The 14,299-nt window shown below is 45.3% G+C and overlaps 1 protein-coding gene across 1 annotated transcript in view; it reads right to left on the bottom strand.

The window, feature by feature from the left end:
• Positions 1 to 11,194: 11,194 nt before the first annotated feature.
• The window catches only part of GPR176 (G protein-coupled receptor 176), a 76,873-nt gene continuing 73,768 nt past the window's right edge, over positions 11,195 to 14,299 (bottom strand). The window contains exon 3 of the mRNA XM_084629823.1: positions 11,195 to 12,387. Within this exon, the coding sequence (XP_084485949.1) occupies positions 11,277 to 12,387 (1,111 nt within the window). The 3' untranslated portion in view covers positions 11,195 to 11,276. The remainder of the gene's footprint in view (positions 12,388 to 14,299) is intronic.

Below are 14,299 nucleotides of genomic sequence, written 5' to 3'. Positions count from 1 at the left end.
TCTGCTTTAGAACAGACTGGATGGCAAAATATCAAGAGCATTTTTTAACTCTCTGGATCATTTATCTTCTGAACATTCTTTGCATTCCCACCAACGAGAAGAATCTTCTCCTGCCATCAGGCAAAATTATTAGGGTAGATGGTAGTGATGGAGGTGCTCTGTGACAAAGTAAACTCCACTTCCTGGCCAGTTCAGACAGTTCTGAGGTCACAAACACACACCGGGCATTTATTTCCATTTTACACACCAATACCATAGCTTAAGCAACATAGCTTATAGCAAAGACAGACATCTGTCCACCCAGCCTCTGAACCTTCCTTCTGAGCTCCTCTTAAGATACCTCTTGCTTTCTGTTTCCTCCTCTTATATTCTCCCCGCAATTGCCCTGTTAGCCCTGTGATTGTCACCCAAGTGCTCACAAGCCCCCACCAGAATGTGTGTAATTGCCCTCAGCTGGGCCTACAGCCTTTCTCAGGCTGCAGCAATGTCACTGATTAGGGTGTTGCTGATAGCACTCCATCATCCAGATCATAACCAGAAAGCCTTAGTACTCAAATCAGAAAAACAATTTTTAGGAGAACCATATCTCTAAATTTCAGAAAAACTGACCTTTTTCTTGAAATTTTTTTTCTTCTATAAAAGTAAGCTAATTATGGGAAAATAACAATTTTTTTTCTTTTGTTTTACTCATTTGACTCTGACTCGTAGTGGTCTGAATACAGGACTGTGTGCCAAGAATTCCAGAGGTCATATTCTAGTTGTTATACTGACTCTCTTGGTAGCACTGAGCACATCACACCGCAATAGCCAGTCCCAAAGTGTGTTGTAGGAACAGTACAGTCCCACTTCTAGGTGTTTTCGTGGCTGCATATAATATTTCTTCTACTTTGGCACAGCACCCTAAGTATGGAGTGAAATCCTGGCCCCATTGAAGTCAATGGGAAAACTCCCATTGACTTCCATAGGACTGAGATTTCACACACGGACTTGTGTTTGGAAAGCCCCCTCCTGCTGAGTCTTTTCCCCTGCTCTGCTCCTCCTTCAGGGGCCAAGCATCAAGAGCTAGCAATGGTTGATGGCTAAGCAGAATTGCATTGGAGCCCCAGAACGGTTCTGTGTCCAAAGGTTGGCTGATGGGTGGGTAAAAGTGATCAGGGAGCAGGAGGCTCTGCAACTGCTCAGGCCACAGTGGCACCGGAACAGGGGGGGTCAAGGAGCCATGGCCATCTCACTTTTGAAAGAGGCCAGGCCTGGCTTATCCACTTTTTACCACAGGCCCGGCCTCCTGCCCCTGCTCTTCTCTCCGAGGCCCAGCCCCCACCCCGGCAAGGCCCGAAGCTGGAGCCCAGCCCAAGTAAGAGCAGCCTGGGCAGCCAAGGACCCTCCACTTGCTCAGGATGGGAGGCGCAAGAGCAGTCCCCGGCCCATGTCCCCGCCTCCCAGCTCCCCCACCCAGGGCATTTGGAGGGTCCATAGCTTCCCACAGCTACCTGGGTGGCGGCTCAGAGGGTTGCCAGGTGTCCGGTTTTCAAACAGAACAACCGATCGAAAAGGGACCCTGGCTTTGCATGGCTCCCAGGAGCAGTGGCATGTCCCCCTGCTGGCGCCTATGCATAGGGACTGCCAGGCGGCTCCACACTAGGGTTGGCAACTTTCTAGTCACACAAAACTGAACACCCCAGCCCAGCCCCTTCCTGAGGCCCTGCTCCCACTCACTACATTCCCCCTCCCTCGGTGGCTCACTCTCCCGCACCCTCACTCACTTTCACTAGGCTGGAGAAGGGGGTTAGGGTGTGGGAGAGGGTGAGGACTCTAACTTGGGGTGCAGGCTCCAGAGTGGGGCCAGAAATGAGGTGTTCAGGGTGCAGGAGGGGACTCCGGACTAGGGAAGGGAGTTTGGGTGAGGGCTCCAGCTGGGGATGTGGGCTCTGGGGTGGGGCTGGGGTGCAGGAGGGGGCTCCAGGCTGGGGGATGGGGCCGAGGGATTTGGAGTGTGGGAGGGGGCTGCGTGTTGAGGCAGGGGTTTGTGGAGTGGAAGGGGTGAGGGCTCTGGGCTGGGGGTGCAGGAGGGGACTGTGGGTGAAGTTAGGGGGGTAGGGTGCAGGGGGTGAGAGCTCTTGGGTGGGGCCAAGGATGCGGGGTTTGGGGTGCAGGAGGGTACTCTGGGTTTGGGAGGGCTCAGGGCTGGGGCCGGAAGTTGGGGCTCAGGGGGGTTGAAGGCTCGTCTCAGGATGCGGGGTCTGGGGTGGGGCCGAGGATGACGGGTTTGAGGTGCAGGAGGGGGCTCTGGGCTTGGGGGGGCTCAGGGCTGGAACAGGGGCTTGGGGTGTGGGCTTACCTCGGGCAGCTCCCGATCAGCTGCGCAGTGAGGGTCCAAGGCAGACTGCCTGCCTGTCCTGGCACTGCTCTGCATGCTCCCCAGAAGTAGCCAGCAGGTCTCTGTCCTAGGCGGGGAGGGCAGGAGGCTCCACACACCACTCTCACCCACAGGCACTACCACCCCAGCTCCCATTGGCCGGTTCTCAGCCAATGGCAGTGTGGAGCTGGTGCTCGGGGCAGGGACAGCGCGTGGAGCCCTGTGGTCTCCCCCTCGCCTAGGACCTGGACCTGCTGGCCACTTCCAGGGCACAGCACGGAGCCAGGACAGGTAGGGCCCGGTGAGCATTGCTGACGAGAGCTGCCAGGGTCCCTTTTCAACCGGGTATTCTGTGTTAGTCTGTATCCACAAAAACAACAAGGAGTCTGGAGTCTAGAGTAGATATGGGGACAGAGTAGGTGGTGATCTGGAAGTCTACTTTTGTCGTCTCCGACTTAAGGAATATTTTCAACAGTGCACTGACCCACAGAAACTCTCCTACCAACACTACAAGAAGAAGAATTCTGCGTGGACTCCTCCTGACGGTCGAAATGATAGACTGGACTTCTACATAGAGTGCTTCCGCAGACGTGCACAGGCTGAAATTGTGAACAAACAGCATCACTTGCCCCATAACCTCAGCCGTACAGAACGCAATGCCATCCACAGCCTCAGAAACAACTCTGACATTATAATCAAAGGGGCTGACAAAGGAGGTGGTATAGTCATAATGAACAGGTCAGATTATAAACAGGAGGCTGCCAGGAAACTCTCCAATACCACATTCTACAGGCCACTATCCTCTGACCCCACTGAAGGGTACCAAAGGAAACTGCACCATCTGCTCAAGAAACTCCCTGCTACAGCACGGGAACAAATCTACACGGACACCCCCCCAGAGCCCCGACCAGGGGTATTCTATCTGCTACCCAAGATCTATAAACCTGGAAACCCTGGATGCCCCATCATCTCAGGCATCAGCACTCTTACAGCAAGATTATCTGGCTATTTGAACTCTCTCCTCAGACCCTACGCTACCAGCACTCCTAGCTATCTTCGAGACACCACCGACTTTCTGAGGAAACTACAATGCATTGGTGATCTTCCTGGCCACCATGGATGTAGAAACTCTTTATTCCAATATTCCACATGAGGATGGACTACAAGCTGTCAAGAACAGTATCCCTGATGAGGCCACAGCACACCTGGTGGCTGAGCTTTGTGACTTTGTCCTCACCCACAACCATTTCAGATTTGGGGACAACTTATACCTTCAAGTCAGCGGCACTGCTATGGGTACCCGCATGGCCCCATAGTATGCCAACATCTTTATGGCTGACTTAGAGCAACGCTTCCTCAGCTCTCGTCCCCTAGCATCCCTCCTCTACTTGCTACATTGATGACATCTTCATCATATGGACCAATGGGAAGGAGGCCCTTGAAGAATTCCACCTGGATTTCAACAATTTCCACCTCACCATCAACCTCAGCCTGGACCAGTCCACACAAGAGATCCACTTCCTGGACACTACAGTGCAAATAAGTGATGGTCACATAAACAGCACCCTATACCGGAAACCTACTGACCTCTATACTTACCTACATGCCTCCAGCTTCCATCCAGGACACATCACGCGATCCATTGTCTACAGCCAAGCCCTAAGATACAACCAAATTTGCTCCAATCCCTCAGACAGAGACAAACACCTACAAGATCTTTATCAAGCATTCTTAAAACTACAATACCCACCGGGGAAGTGAAGAAACAGACTGACAGAGTGAAACTGGTACCCAGAAATCACCTACTACATGACAGGCCCTACAAGGAAAATAACAGAACACCACTAGCCATCACGTACAGCCCCCAGCTAAAACCTCTCCAGCACATTATCAACAATCTACAACTTATCCTGGAAAACGATCCTTCACTTTCACAGACCTTGGGAGACAGGCCAGTCCTTGCTTACAGACAGCCCCCCAACCTGAAGCAAATACTCACCAGCAACTACACACCACACCAGAGAAACACTAACTCAGGAACCAATCCCTGTAGCAAATCTCGTTGCCTACTCTGTCCCCATATCTACTCTAGTGACACCATCAGAGGACCCAACCACATCAGCCACACCATCAGAGGCTCATTCACCTGCATGTCTACTAATGTTATATATGCCATCATGTGCCAGCAATGCCTCTCTGCCATGTACATTGGCCAAACCAGACAGTCCCTACATAAAAGGATAAATGGACACAAATCAGATATCAGAAATGGTAACACACAAAAGCCAGTGGAAGAACACTTCAATCTTCCTGGACATTCTATAACAGATTTGAAAGTAGCTGTACTTGAACAAAAAAACTTCAGAAACAGACTTCAAAGAGAAACAGCAGAACTAAAATTCATTTGCAAATTTAACACCATTAATTTGGGCTTGAATAGGGACTGGGATTGGCTGGCTCATTACAGAAGCAGCTTTGCCTCTCTTGGAATTGACACCTCCTCATCTATGGTTGGGAGTGGACTATATCCACCCTGATCGAATTGGCCCTGTCAACACTGGTTCTCCACTTGTGAGGTAACTCCCTTCTCTTCATGTGTCAGTATATTTATGTCTTCATCTGTAACTTTCACTCCATGAATCTAAAGAAGTGAGGTTTTTACCCATGAAAGCTTATGCTCAAATATATCTGTTAGTCTTTAAGGTGCCATAATACCTGCTGGCACCTACCTCAGAGTAGTGTCTGGGAGAAGAGCAAATCAGTGTTTGGAAAGCCTCTAAGTGCTAAGCGCGGAGTATGCAGAAGAGGAGCTTAAGGAGCAAAGAAATGTTATTAGATTCCACATTTTTGGTGTTGCTAAGTAACCAGAAAAATCAATCTTTCAGAACTCTTCACTGACCTCGTCTGGTTTAGAAGCTTTAAAATTGACAAGAAATGAAGATCTTTCTTGGCAGCACCCCTGCTGTTCCTCTCTCTCTCTGGCCTCCAGGGAACAGGAGGGAGGCTGCAGCTTTTTTTCAGTTCAAGTAGAAGAGCTTGTGTATTCAGAGTTGTACAGAACAGGGTTCAAGTTACTGGGGGAGTGGGTTTGTTTAATTTTGTTCAGATGTCAAAGTTTTATTGCAGATTAGCACCCAGGCTTTTGGGTTTTAGTTTTTTTTCTGTATGAAGAAAATTGATGTGTCCTTGAATTATAGGTTATTAAAGATTACTATGACTAGTCCCAAAGCAGCATTTCCATAGGTACAGATACCACTATAACTTATTTATAACACCTATTTTATTTTAATAACCCCTAATTTTACATAGAAAAAAGTATTTTTCAAATTAAATAAAATGCTTTTCAGGTATACTCTTTTTATTTTGAAAGTCTGAAGGCAGTCAGCTGAACCATTAAGTTATGGCTCCTTACAAATGAGTTTTATTGAAATCATACAGTCTCTTACCTTTTCATGAGTGCTCTTTAGCTTTAAAAAAATAAAAGCTTGACTGTAACACTTTAAACCATACATACCTAAAGATATGCCGTTAAAACCTAGTAGAGAGAAAGAGGCTACTTTTAAAAAGCTCTTTATAATCCACTTTGCAAAGTCGATATGCTCTCTTGCATGCTTTGTAAGAGCCATGCCGTGCAAGGAGTGGAGATGGGAGCTGTGAGAAGCTTCTTCAGGACACAGCAAGTTCTTCAGGACACAGCAAGACAGGGAGCTGCACACCCTACAGAATTCTAAAGCTCTGCAAGGCAGGTGAAGCAAGAGGAAGACAGGAAACAAGGGTGCAGATGCATTTATTCCAGATGTTGTGTAAACTATGAATATTTGAATACATTGTCAGCTTTCCCTCAGCCTTTCATTTCCATTACTTTCTGTTGCTTAGTTTTTTTGTTTTTAAACTGTAGTGTTACTTGATATACAACTTTAAATGTTAAGCTAGCAACTTAAAAAGTAACAATATTTTTTGTCTTATTGTTTTAGGGTTTGGCATAATAGCCCCAAACATCACAAGATTAATTAAACTGGGAATTCAAATCTTGTGGTGTATTCCAGATACAAAACAAGGTTACAACAACCCCTTAGAAACTGATTATTAAACTACTTGAAAGCAGACCTTTAGTGTTGACCAGAGAAAAGGATTATAAAAGGGGACAAACATCAGAGTAGAGCAAACCTGACAGCTTTTTATCTGCAAAATATACATACAGGTACATGTGTGTATAAATATATATTAAAAATCAAGTGCATACATTAAATTAGTACAACTTCAGAACAACTAAATGTTCTCATGTACTACAAGACTCCTGGCTTTCTATGTAAGCGTATCCTGCTATGCAATCAAAATCCATTGTTGCCAGAGGAGCCAACCAATGCAGCACTACAATGCTGAATAATTGCTTTGTTTTAAACCCATATGTTATTTAAATATTACATTATTTTCAGGGGTACTTGGGTACAGGAAATTGACATTGTTTTCTAATCTGTACTTTTACTTGTAAAAGATTTATTTTTCTGTACATTATGAGTTATTATGAGTGATTTTTCTGTGTTCTTTCTTCTATAGGGTTATAACAGTATTCTTAAAGGGAGAAGGTTATCTTCCAGTCTCTTTACCTGCCCAAATTACCTCAGTCTTTTCTTCCTTCTTTTTCCATCATTCAATTTCCTTTACTTTCCCCAATGATCAGTATGGCAATGGGTGTTTGGGTCCCCCCTCCCACTTTGATTTGATGATCAGAAGGTAGAACTCTTGATCATTAGCTCTTTCTTCATAGCAGGTTACCAGAGAGCATATTGCACAGCTAGAAGTCGTACATAAGCAAACAAACAGCCTGTGATGGGGTATACAAACCCTACACAGGGCAACACAAGGTTAATGAGCTATTGTGGGCTCAGACGGCCCCACTCTGCTATACTTGTGAAAGATATCAGACTTGGAGGGAAGAGCTTAAAAGGAATAGGAAGTCATTTTTCTGCAGGGAACATGAATTCTGCACATGCACAGTGGTGCAGAATTCCCCAGGAGTAATCTCAGTGCTGGAGTATTAAGCAAGGTGCTCGTCCTGAGTTGAATCATACAACTGGTATGTATACTGACCCTCTGGGGACAGCAGACCTGGTATTCTGTGAGTGTTTAGTGGATAAAGGGCTGGACACTACAGCCCAGAGGAGAGTGCTTGGGTGGCTAACAGGCTGGTGGTGTCAGGGACTGATACCCAGATAAGTATAAGCAAGTCTCTCTCATGCTGGAGGCAGGGGGGTAACAAGGTGACTCACAGTCCTGGGTACCCCAAGAACTATCACAGGTATGTGTTAATTTCTTTTTGTGTTTGTTGACAACCCTAGAAGAGGTCGACTATCTGGGGCTCTTCTGGAGATCTGAGACTCTCATGACTGGAATAGTGTGGTGGAACACCTGGGCAGTGCAGAGCAGAGCCTTAGGTAAATGCATGAGCCTGCTCCGACATTTAGGAGGCACCCTGGTGAAGGAATGTAGTGACAAGCCCTATGATGATAATGACAGTTACTAGTGATCTATCATGAGTTTAAACCAGCACCCTAAAAGTGAAATATTCCCTAGCTCATTGTCACTCATCTGAATGATGTATTGTTCTTTGACTACAGTTCTATCAGAGGGTTGGTTGCTTATAATCTGACTAAAGCATCTGTATTATGCTCTATCCAGGGGCTCATTCCTTCTCTGAACACAAAAGATGTGCTTTCATACATTTCTCTGATTCTCACAGAAGTTCAAATGGATAAACTCTGCTGCAAAAATGACTAAAATAAAACGCTTCCAGCTATCATTTATATTCCAAAGCAATTCTTAAAGTGTAAAAAAAATGCATCCTAATCAAATTTGTTTCCTGAAACAATGCAGTGTCCCAAGTGGCAGTTTGAAAAAAATACATGCCAGCTTCTAAATACATTCAATGTGAATGGAAACATATGTTTGTCTTCATCATAAAAAACAACCAAACCTGTCACCCTCCAAAACAATTTAGGATTAAAAAGGCCAAATTCATACCTGGTGTAAGTCTATTGAATTTGACTCTATGTTTATCATTGTTCTATTGAACATGAAAGCAAGAATGGGCAAAACCAAGGGTGGCTTTGTTTTTTCAAGGGAGGTTCACAGCTGGGTTCCATTCTGAAGACCCAAAGTTTGGAGAAAGGGGAAAGCTTCAGATGAAGACTGCTGGCTTTGGCTCATGCCTACTAGGAAGCAGACCACAAATGTTTAATTTAACCAAAAGCTTATAAGGAAGATGCAGTAGCTGACAGCTTTCTTTTTCAGATATGTTGTTAATAAAGGCTGCTGATCTAGTAACTCTGAAAAAACAAACACATATTCCGTTGCAATATTTTATCAACACTTACAAAAAATAACTAGCAACAGTGATTCTCAACATTTTCCATCCTGAGACCTTCCACTCCCTTCCACTAGCCAGACCCCATTCCCATATTGCTAAATGGAAAGGGCAGGGTGGTTGTGACCTGTCTGTGATCCATCTGCGGTTGTGGCCCCCAGACTGAGAACCCCTAAACTTGCATAGCAACAACCTAAAAGGAGAGGACGAGAAACATTGTTTACAATGGAGTTTAAAAACCACTCTTCACATTTTTGTTAAAATGTTTGCTTTGAGTGACTAGTAGACATGAATCACCCTTAGCTTCATCTGAAACCACAGTCGTGCTTCAGATGTGTCTGAGGAAGAACAGTTATTCATCATTCTCTGCCTAGGCAGAATTCTTTCTTTCTTTTAACACTGGGCTGGTCAGATTTGGCAAGTTATTTTAAACTAGACAAGAGTCTTCACCTCTACGTTTTAAAGAAAACTATTTACTAAACAGGCAGTAGGCTACAGGTGAGGGCTTGGCATGCACCAAAGATCTAAACTACAAACTGAGAACAAGTGCGCACAAAGAGTACTAGGGTATCATCAATCTGTGCTTTTGATAAACTACAGTGTGAGACAACAGCAAATGCAGAAATGGAAGAAAGGAAGGGCCACCTGCAACTGAACAAGGATTAAAGTTCCAGGGGTACAGTAGTTTTAAGTTTGTCTTACAGACTGTCACAGTTTAAAATTCACATTCAAGATACGCAAAACAATACATCTGTAATCAAGAAGGTAGGTGAGCTACAGTACAATGCCTGAGCACTCCTAGATAGACTAGCTTTTTGATAGAATGGACAGTTTGGTTCTGATTCACAAAGGATTTAGGCACCAGGTGTGGAAATCTGCTGTGAAAGTCATATATTGGATGATCTAGTACCGGGTGGCCAACCTGTGGCCCCGGAGCCACACGCGGCTCTTCAGAGGTTAATATGCGGCTCCTTGTCTAGGCACCGACTGCGGGGCTGGAGCTACAGGCGCCAACTTTCCCGTGTGCCGGGGGGGGCTCACTGCTCAACCCCTGGCTCTGCCACAGGCCCTGCCCCCACGCCACCCCTTCCTGCCTCCTCCCTTGAGCCTGCCATGCCCTCGCTCCTCTCTCCTCCTTCCCCCGAGCCTCCTGCACACCACGAAACAGCTGATCGGGAGGTGCGGGGAGGGTGGGGAAGGTGCTAATCGATGGGGCTGATGATGGGCGGGAGGCACTGGGAGCGGGGGAGGGGAGAAGCTAATCGGGGGCTGCTGACGTATTACTGGGCTCTTTGGCAACGTACATTGGTAAATTCTGGCTCCTTCTCAGCCTCAGGTTGGCCACCCCGATCTAGTATGAGATGAGTGGTGTAAATTACAATTAGAGTATTTGGGGTTTATGCCCACCACTAAAAGGAAATTTAGGGGTTGTGCTGTCTCCCTACTCCCGCCAAGAGTAAAGAATGGCACTTACATTTATTCTGTTCGGAGGCTAACCATCAGCTTGCTGCAACATCACTTTTTAAAAAGGTATTACAATTTCTGCACCTTGAGAAATGCAGGCAAATAAAGGTAATGCCTTGTGTTTTCACAAAACAGTCAAAAGAAAAGGGCACAAGCAGACCACATATTTACCCAGGACTCTGGCTATTTACAGCATGCCAAAATCATGCACCCAGTAGGCATATGCACCATGCACATCACCATGGGATCTAACTGCCATTGGCTCATGCCCTAGGCACATCTATGCATGCTCCTTTGGGAAGAAACTGTATCACATGGACTACAGTCTACTTTTCATTAAACTACAGGAAATGCATTTGTTTTTAAAGGGAGGAAATGGCTATTTTATAAGTTTTTTTCTGTTAATTTCTAAACAATCTGGGGGGGCCTCCTACACCAGTAATTGGGCTTTCTCTGCTAATTGATCCTTTTTAGGCCAAAAGTGAGCATACTTTAACTGAGAAAATAACTGGGCTACAAAAGGAAGAGAAGAGTAACATGCATAAGAAACCTAGGGGCTGACATGGCAATTTTTTTACTTTGCTGTAAGAGATCAGCTAAAGAGAAAGGGCATCTTTTTATATTTCATTAATGAAACCCTCAGAAACTTGCTCTGTCCATTTTTGTGTAGAAGGGGCATGGCCTACCTATTTTGCCTCCATTTTGTGCTCCCTGAAGTCCTGCCTATTGGCTTGCTGCTGCAACACAGAATAGTTATGTTTTCATTTTACTAAACACTGGAGTGCCCAGTAAACCAACTGCCAGACCGCAACATGAAAGTTTCACAGGAAATGTACACAAAGCCATACATACCCTTTGGAAGTGAATCAGACCTGTACTACAGTCTGGATTTCACAAATAAAGCAGGAATGACACCAGTAGATATTTGATGAAAACACATTCATAAGGAACACTTCTGTTATATGTTTCCCTTTTGTTTTTATGTATTTGGCACAAAAATCAGCCTGTAACAAATTTCAGCATAACAATGATCCATGGGATCGCGTACTGTAGAAAGTGGCCTTCCTTTGTTATTCATAGCTCCTGCTCCTACTAGGAATCCACTTTGGGAAAGATACTAACTTTATTGTTCCTGCTGATTTTTCTTTCTGCTTTACACTTGGGCTGCTTTGTCTGGATGAGCTCTTCAGGGGTATTCCCCAAGGGAGGCAGCAGTCGCTTCTTACTATTCCGATTTTCTGAGAGCCACTGTGGAGGCAACTCAAAAGGTCCAAAGCCAAACTGCATTGAATATTTATCATTGACCAGCTCGCCTTCTGTTGGCATGGCAGGAGCCACCTGAGCAGCCGAGTCTGCAATGGTGTGTTGTAGACATTTCTGAACGAACGTCTGTTCTACCTCTAAACTGGTGGTAGGGATTTCCTTCCGCTGAAAGTCACCAGAACCAATGGATTTTGTTTCATTCTCCTCATCATCCTCAGTTGGCTTAAAAATTTGCTGCTGCCCAATGTGAAACATCTCCAGAAGCTGGCTACCAGAGCGGACATTGGGCTCCAAGTTGGTATCTGCAACACTCCCAGAGCTGATAATGTTCCTCCTACTATACCTCCGGTGTAGCTGCACTATTGTCCCCACTAAGCACTTCCGTACAGATTTGTTTACAGTCAAAAAGAGCAAAGGATTGGCTAGCAGGGAGACTTTAGGCAACCAGACGGCAGTGAGGAACAAGAAGATTGAAATATCTGATATGTTGAGTATGGTACGGTAAATCATCAGAGTCACGTAGGGAACGCTACAGAAAATAAAGATCATAACCATGGAGAGCAGCATGGCATGAAGCTCAGCTTCTCTCTGGGAGGCATAGGGAATAGAAATAGTATTCTGAGGCGTTCTTAAGGCAGCTATGATGACTTTTTTCTTTTGGCTAGCACTCAGTGCTCTGCGGATAAGAATCATAAAGAAAAACACCACAGCCACCGGTACAATAACAGTGGTGATGTTATAAATAATAACATACACCAAGTGGCCTAGGGAGTAGCTCCAGGATCCTGTGCAGGTGGACATGGCATAAATATCAGACACATTAGTCACAGCAAATACAGGAATGCTGGCCACCACGGCATGGGCCCAGATGTAGATAACCAGGTCTCGAGACTTCGCATCAGAGATCTTTCTTTCCAATGGGTATAAAACTGAGTAGTACCTGCCAAAAAACAAGGACAGTTTAAAGAGATGTGAATATATGTATTGATTGTTTGGGATCACACAGTCAGAGAATCAAAGAGTCCTAGAACTGGAAGGGACCTTGAGAGGTCATCTAGTCCAGTCCCCTGCACTCATGGCAGAATTAAGTATTATCTAGACCATTCCTGACAGGTATTTGTCTAACCTGCTCTTAAAAATCTCCAATGCTGGAGATTCCACAATCTCCCTAGGCAATGTATTCCAGTGCTTAACCATGCTGACAGTTAGGAAGTTTTTCCTAATGTCCAACCTAAACCTCCCTTGCTGCAATTTAAGCCCATTGTTTCTTGTCCTATCCTCAGAGGTTAAGAAAAACAATTTTTCTCTCTCCTCCTCGTAACAACCTTTTATGTACTTGAAAACTGTTATCATGTCCCCCATCAGTCTTCTCTTTTCCAGACTAAACAAACCCAGTTTTTTCAATCTTCCCTCATAGGTCATGTTTTCTAGTTTGTCGCTTTTCTCTGGGCTCTCTCCAATTTGTCCACGTCCTTCCTGAAATGTGCAGCCCAGAACTGGACACAATACTCCACTTGAGCCCTAATCAGCGCAGAGTACAGTGGAAGAATTACTTCTCGTGTCTTGCTTACAACACTCCTGCTAATACATCCCAAAATGATGTTTGCTTTTTTTGCAACAGCATTACACTGTTGACTCATATTTAGCTTGTGGTTCACTATGACCACCAGATCCTTTTCCGCAGTACTCCTTCCAAGGCAGTCATTTCCCATTTTGTATGTGTGCAACTGATTGTTCTGTCCTAAATGGAGTACTTTGCATTTGTCCTTATTGAAGTTTATCCTTTTTACTTCAGACCATTTCTCTAGTTTGTCCAGATCACTTTGAATTTTAATTCTATCCTCCAAAGCACTTGCAATCCCTCCCAGCTTGGTATCATCTGCAAACTTTATAAGTGTACTCCAGTTTATAAGCCAGTCTCCTGGCTTGACGGAGGGAGATGAGGATAGTGTTTTGGTAGCTGTTTGAGTATGATGTGGGTTGCCAAATGACTACCAGTTTCTGCTTTCTCTTAAACAAGAGTCTGGCTTTATAGGTCTAGCTCTAGAACAGGACTGAAGATCCACACCTTCATAAATGATCTGGAGGATGGTGTGGATTGAACCCTCAGCAAATTTGCAGATGACACTAAACTGGGAGAAGAAGTAGATATGCTGGAGGGTAGGGATAGGATACAGAGGGCTCTAGACCAATTAGAGGATTGGGCCAAAAGAAATCTGATGAGGTTCAACAAGGACAAGTGCAGAGTCCTGCACTTAGGACGGAAGAATCCCATGCACCGCTACAGACTAGGGGCCGAATGGCTCGGCAGCAGTTCTGCAGAAAAGGACCTAGGGGTTACAGTGGACGAGAAGCTGGATATGAGTCATCAGTGTGCACTTGTTGCCAAGAAGGCCAATGGCATTTTGGGATGTATAGGTAGGGGCATTGCCAGCAGATCGAGGAACGTGATCGTTCCCCTCTATTCGACATTGGTGAGGCCTCATCTGGAGTACTGTGTCCAGTTTTGGGCCCCACACTACAAGAAGGATGTGGAAAAATTGGGAAGAGTCCAGTGGAGGGCAACAAAAATGATTAGGGGACTGGAACACATGACTTATGAGGAGAGGCTGAGGGAACTGGCATTGTTTAGTCTGCAGAAGAGAAGAATGAGAGGGGATTTGATAGGTGCTTTCAACTACCTGAAAGGGGGTTCCAAAGAGGATGGATCTAGACTATTCTCGGTGGTAGCTGATGACAGAACAAGGAGTAATGGTCTCAAGTTGCAGTGGGGGAGGTTTAGGTTGGATATTAGGAAAAACTTTTTCACTAGGAGGGTGGTGAAACACTGGAATGCGTTACCTGGGGGGGGG

Source organism: Lepidochelys olivacea (assembly GCF_965140295.1).
Source record: "Lepidochelys olivacea isolate rLepOli2 genome assembly, chromosome: 6".
Classification (NCBI taxonomy): Eukaryota; Metazoa; Chordata; order Testudines; family Cheloniidae; genus Lepidochelys; species Lepidochelys olivacea.
This window is presented reverse-complemented; position numbering and strand designations above follow the sequence as displayed.